This window comes from Trematomus bernacchii, unplaced genomic scaffold, assembly GCF_902827165.1.
Source record: "Trematomus bernacchii unplaced genomic scaffold, fTreBer1.1, whole genome shotgun sequence".
Classification (NCBI taxonomy): domain Eukaryota; kingdom Metazoa; phylum Chordata; class Actinopteri; order Perciformes; family Nototheniidae; genus Trematomus; species Trematomus bernacchii.
In genome coordinates, this window is record NW_022987739.1 from 21,438,578 (window position 1) to 21,445,398 (window position 6,821).

The 6,821-nt window shown below is 38.5% G+C and overlaps 1 protein-coding gene across 5 annotated transcripts in view; it reads left to right on the forward strand.

Moving 5' to 3' along the window:
- Positions 1-428: 428 nt before the first annotated feature.
- si:ch211-191a24.3 (tensin-3) overlaps positions 429-6,821 on the forward strand; it is a 45,665-nt gene continuing 39,272 nt past the window's right edge. For 4 of the 5 annotated variants that reach the window (XM_034147254.1, XM_034147255.1, XM_034147256.1 and 1 more), the window contains exons 1-5: positions 429-519; positions 4,400-4,574; positions 5,167-5,217; positions 5,295-5,417; positions 5,513-5,577. In XM_034147254.1, coding sequence (XP_034003145.1) covers positions 4,425-4,574; positions 5,167-5,217; positions 5,295-5,417; positions 5,513-5,577 — 389 coding nt within the window. In that variant the 5' untranslated portion in view covers positions 429-519; positions 4,400-4,424. Of the gene's footprint in view, positions 520-4,399; positions 4,575-5,166; positions 5,218-5,294; positions 5,418-5,512; positions 5,578-6,821 lie in introns of those variants that run through there. The other variant, XM_034147258.1, reaches the window with a different exon arrangement.

Genomic DNA, 6,821 nt, shown 5'->3' on the forward strand with positions numbered 1-6,821 from the left:
AAAATCCCAAATTGGGATCAATAGAGTACTATCTTATCTTATCTTAACATATTCAAACACTTAAGTATGTTAAATTGTATGTGCTCAGTTATATTCCACAGCTGTTAGTTAGCACCGTAATATAATAAATCATGTTTATGATTCCAAGTAGTTCTTTCTTATCAGATGAGGAACTGAGTGTGTTTGAAATTAAAAAGTTGATAAAATGTTTGTGTTTCCAGGCTTCACCTTAATCCGCTACTGTATGTGCTAAAGAGTGTTTTTAATAGAGAATTTCAGGATGTTATAACTGTCTCAGCCTTTTTCACTTTCACATGCACACCAGAGTAAAGTGCTGTCACATCATTGCAGTCCAACAGAGGGCAAAGTGCAAGTTGCAGTGTGACTGTATGGTTTATCATGCTTTCTCTCTTCCTCCCTCCCCCTGTCAAGTCTCCACCTTATTTTCTACACCAGTCAGACTTTCACTCATCAGACTTCATACAGCTGGGATTCTCTTGTTCTGTGACACCAGTAAAGGTAAGACCCCTTCCTGTTATCTCAAATGTTTATTTATCACTTTTTCAGCTGGTTTTATGTGGGACTTATATATGTTGCCGGACCTTGAAGCTGGTTCCAATGTTATTTTATACCGCCCAAAAGAACATGTGATGGATGGTAAATCTCAGGGGGATTAATAGTGAAAAGTGCCTCCCTACACATGCACTAAGAGGGAGGGGATTAGCCTACTGACACTCTAAAACACTGAGCCGCAGGAGACGTGTTTTCCACTGGGATTCATTTTAAGAGGTCATTAAAAGTCTTAAGAGCCTTGTGAAAAACCTTACCGGCGGGGGTGTGATAATCTGGTTTATTACTAATGCAAATGTCTTGAATTAAGTGACATGAATTTGATTCTTATTAGATGGAGTACTGATTGATTGAGATATCTTTGAAACAAGTAGAATAAGATGTAATTAGCTTACCCAGCTGGCGGATTTAAGTGCATGTATTTATTAAGATGTATGGTAAATCAATAAGGAGTCTCTGTAGGGATTAGATGGACTAACAAGAGATACTTTTACTGCATTTATACAAATCATTCATGGAAGGAAGGAAGGGGAAGAGGTTCTAAATGGAGAAGAAAGTGGAAAAAAAAGATAGCGGGTCATAGTGAGGTGTTGCTGTCAATTTCAGTTCTGATATTTAGCTCAAACACTTTCAATTTCAAAGAATCTGTCAGTTAAATGAACCCCAATGGCTCTATTCCTGCTGCGTTTAAGAGGGAACAGGATGCCGAAAAGAGAGAAAAGAAAGAAACAAAGATGGCTTGTCCATTTCAGAATGCCTTCTTTTACATTGGGAAATAGAGACTATAATTAGATGTGGCAAGTTCAAGCTCAAGGACTTTGCTAAGTAGCTATTCCTATAGCAACGTCTGTGTGTGTGTGTCTGCGTGTGTGTACATGTGCGGTTTAAGTCAGTCACTTCCGTTTGTTTTGGTTCCTAAGGCGGAGCACTGACAAATTTAGATTGCAGCATGTCTAGAAATGTTGAGAAAACAGCAGAAATACATAATTGGAGAGTAGTCGCTCATTAAGTGTGTTTGCCCAGCCCTGTCAACTGTGTCAGCAAGCACACATCACACACCCTCAGAAACACGAGTATACAGGGGGAGCGTGTGTTTGGACTGAAAAGTACATTTTTCACACGTGTCGTGGGTCCCACATGTGTTCCATTTAAAACACACTATGGGTAGTTGGCACACATTTAGCTTCAGGGCGCCCCAAGCTGGGGTGGGAAGCTAGTGAGGCACTGGGTGTTTGTGATAAAATATATATTTCACTTTGTATTTATTCCAAAAATGAAAGAGATAGGGTTGGAAATGAAAACAAATGTAGCTTTATGATTTTCAGAATATTCCCCTATGACTCAACCACTGTTTATGGGTATGTTTTGGTGGCTAAGGGTACAGTATAAGCTGTATTTTTAACTTGAAAGGTACACATTGGGGCAAAACAGGGCACTTTAGAACAAGGCACTGCCACTGAACCACTTTGCTGTGAGCCTTGTTCTGAGAACTTGTATTGCATGATGAGTTCAATTAAAGAAAAACATTTCAAGTTAAAGACTTCATTTGTGGATGCAGTAAAAAAAATGGGCCATTTAAAAACACACACACACGCACACACACACACACACACACACACACACACACACACACACACACAGTAGATGAGTAAAAATGTGACCCTTTGTGCTCAATATAATTGAAGTTGTGTCATAACATATACAGAACTACGGTGTAATTGTGTAATGTATGAACAAATTAGATCCCAGGTTCCTCAAAATTGCAATTTTATAATTTATTTAGTGCCTTTATTAAAGTGACAGTGTTATAAGGGGAAGGAGGTGACAAATGATCCCAACCTGGTTCCTCTACATGGGTACCAAGCCCCAGTACACAGGCTGCCAGCTCTTCCTACTGAGCTATATGGTGGCATTTATTTTACATTTTTTACTGATTCATAATTTCTTCTATGGAATAGGGATAACTCTCGTGATACTGTGGACATTAGACCAACCTGTCTTACTTTATTATTCCTGCCAATAAACATGGCCAGTTTTGGTTCGGTAGACTCAATGGACCACTACTATAATAATTATGCTCATATTCAAAGAATAATAGTGGGGTTTGACAGAAACTGAGGAGACGGGATTGAACAGGAGGTTATTCTTGCTCTGGTGGAAATGGTTGTATCACTGTTTACTCTGCTGTGGTCACATGGTCAGGGTGAAGGCGAGGTTAACCACAGCTTTTTGTAAACTCGTCTGTTGATCTCACTCCTTTAGACATGAGCTAACATGCATGTCATCGTCCTGGTCCATCGCTAACACTGATCCCAGATACCACAGAGTCGTACTCTCCATGGTTTACAGCATTATGTGGTCAGTCAGATTCTTAACTTAAAGGTACCTTAAATAGATTGCTTCACGGATGACAGTGGGTCCCCACAAAAACAAACCAATGGTTTTTTTTTTGTGTGGTTTTTCGTGACCATCTTTTTATTGTTTTCTAGTTGCCCTTACAGAGGGACGTATATACAGATACAAATTGTGTAAACGATAATACAAAAAGAAAGAGAAAAAAACAAAGAAAAAAATATAGGAAGTCCCCTTGTCTACTTATTTATCTTACTGTTACTCTTATGTCCACTCATATTTGTATGTTTGAAATACATTTTAAGCTTAGCTTGTCACAAATACTGGAAACAGCTAACCCTTCACACAATTTACACGAAAACAACATTGAAAACATTTGGTTTTTCAGGGGGAAATGTATGTGAGGGGTTATTTTGTACTACAAATAGATATCACCTAAATGATTGTTCCAGAAACAGAAGAATCATTTCCCAAAAGGGCTTAAGTATCCATTCGAGATTTGATGTTTTTTGAAAGCTTTTTTAAAATATATAAACACAGATAATAACTGAATCGTGAGGCAGTACAGTAAAGACGCAGAACTCTGTTAGTTGTTTAAAGGTAGGGTAGGTAATTCACTTCAGAAACACTTTTTGTTATATTCCATGGAATGCTCTTAACATCCCGATAGCAATGAATATATTAAATGCTTTGACAACAAATATATACAAATATTTCATCTGTGGAAGCCGTAGTACTGTAAAAAGCACGACCAATCATCTGAGCCGGCCCGGCTAAAATAACTGGATGGCCTACCTGCCTGTCAGCCTTCCATCTCTTGCACAAACTTATCTCGTGCCCTCATTGGTCATGTGCGCGTTCGTGTGTGTTGGAGGAGGGGCTCTGTAAGGAAGTCTGAAGGAAGGGGCAGATCTTTTTCGGTTGTCTACTTTCAAATTCTTGCGCACTCGAGCTGGTTTCTCCATTCTTACCTACCTTTAAGCTTTTAGAAGCAAACTAGAAAAACGATTTGAAGCCTATACGACCAACAAAGCTTAACTGAATAAATAAACATACACACAACATTATGGTCATGTGAGAAATCTTTAGATAGAACCTAATACTTTTAAGGTTGTAGTTTTCCGTCCTTGTCAGAATCTGTGTTTCAGGTTAGCATTATGATCTTTTGGTTATTTATCATCACCTTCCTGTGGTTAAGGCCTAATGAAAATTTCCAGTGACTCAGCTTATGGTTCTTCCTCATTTTGTCTGGAAATGACCCCACTTTGTTAAGTTTCACATCGTGTAGGATTCAAGGTCTGACCGTGTTTGAACTCATGTATCTGTGTAGGCCGATGATATCACTTGGAGGGCAGCTGATACTTGCTCAGTTAAAAAATATCCTGCAAACATCTGCTGACCTTCAGTGAAAATCCTCACTTCCCTAAAAGTCCATGACTTTCGTTCTCACACACACCCTGCATTTCACTTCCTGTAGGGCTCCCATGTGACCGAGATCAATCATGGAGGAACCCCGGCGAATCGATCTGACCTACATCACTGAACGCATCATCACCATCTTCTGCCCACCTGAATGTCCAGAGGAGATCTACCTGCAGAACCTGCAGGAGATCCTCCTCATGCTGCAGTCCAAGCATGGACACCACTACATGGTGAGAGGAGAGTGGAGGAAATATTACATTATTATATTTCAGCAAATCTCCTGCATTTAATGTTCTACTTCAGCAGAGAAACAAAAGTATTTGTATCATTGAACTATACTGAAAGAGCAACAAATTAAAGTAATTATTATGCATAATGGAATATTTCAGAATAATGTATTATGGATGCATTATCAGCATATCACTATCGCAGCTGGTAACAGGCTGGCGTATTTGTTTAAAACATGACATACTGAAAGGTAGTTAAATGAAAATACATCAGCTTTGATTAATATGTTGTGTTAACAATGTGAATTTGAAAAGTAACTAAGAACCAAAGGCTTTAAAATGAATCGTGAATAGTGAAGTACAATGTACAATATTCCTCTAAATGGTAGAGGAGTTTTAGAATAAAGTAGAATACCAAGCACTACTTAAGTAACGTTCAAGTACACACACAATATTTTATGTTGCATATATATTTGAACAATTTAGATAATGATAGGCTTGAATGTTTCAACAGAACATTGAATGACATTCAAAAAAGTCACTTTTTCAAAGCTGTTCTTTTGTTTTTCATGACTAAAATGTCTGCTTTCTTTAGCTCATCAACCTCTCACAGAAACATGAAACTCTCACCCAAAGGAATCACAAGGTAATAAAAACACTCAAAAATACTAATTTAATGTTGCAGTGAAATGGTGTCACAGTTTTTGGGGATTTGTCTGTCAGATTTTGGACACGGGTTGGGTGGATCTCCTCGCTCCTGACCTGGATCAGATGGTCAGTGTGTGCTCAACGATGAAGACCTGGCTGCAAACACATCCCAAACACGTCCTGGTGTTACACTGCAGGGTAACCGTCACTGACTCCTCTGCACTCATTCCTCCACTTACTGTCTGAGAGTATTGAAAGTGAAACTCTCCTGTTTCTGTGGTTGTCCTGTACAGGGAGGTAAAGGTCGGCTCGGAGTTCTGGTGGCTTCTTACATCCACTTCAGCAACATGTCAGCCAGGTAACACTGATGCCATGTGAATTTATATAAGTTATAAAAAATATGCTCATCAAGAATTTAACTGTAGTTATTTGCAAACTAAAATAAATACGATGACAATTAACAACTCTGTCAAGACAACCATGTTAGCAAGTAAGAGAGTCTGTACTAGCTTAATGCTAATGTGGCTCACTTGGCCACAATGACACTGCTAGCATGCTGATGTAAACCATCATCCTTTTACCGATGCAAAGGTTTGCTTATAAATACCTAACACAAAAATATACCATCCGTTTCAGGTATTTGGTCGCTAAGTAATGGCCATTTTATTGCAAACGATGGTGCTAGATTAAAGTCAGAGGACAGTAAATTAAATGACATTACATATCATTTAGCTGACGCTTTTATCGAAAGCTACTTAGAATAAGTGCAAAAATCATAAAGAATCAAACTCCGAACAACAAGGAAAGTGCAGACATAGTCACTTCAAGCCAGATCATACCATAATAAGTGCTGGTGAATTAGTTACAAGGCCCACATTAACTCAACAAGTAGAGGTGGTTTTAAAAATCCATCCAATCTAATTGATCCAATAATTATTGAGATATTTCAGTGTGCACAGAAGTGGTGGGGAAGAAATGCTAGTGGCTAAACATGTAAGAAAATAAAGCAGAACAAGAGAAAGATAGAGGCCCCTTGTAGCATTCTGGTAGCAAATGTGCGACATCAATACCTATATCAGATATAGAAATAATTGGAGTATGACATTGAAAGAAGATCAGTGCCAGTAAGGTAAACTCTAGTGGATCTACTATATGTATTTACCAAAACTGCATTTATTGCAATGCAATTTGGCACAGATCTTTCTGGTTCCCAAAGGGTGATTCCTAAAGATATACTGGTTACTGTTTGACGTGTTGGCAGATCAAAGAGCACTGACAGAACAATGGAGTGACCATTGGCTGATCTAATGCACGTCTCCAGCAGCCAAAGGGCAGGACGGCTGATTAAAGAGACTTTGAACTAGACTGTTATTTGATTTTCGGGCTGGGATCTTGTTGCTGTTGGAAACAAGTGAATGAATGAACTCTTAATTTACCTGCATGACAGAGTCTTGGCCTAGTAGACACAAAACATTGTAACTGGAGTGTACTTTAAAACAAACATTCCAACCTTTGTGGTTAACGTGGTTAGATATCTTCTTTTTTATGGTTTAGATTAAAGCTGTTAAAAGTTAATAACATCCTCATTCACACGTCTAACCC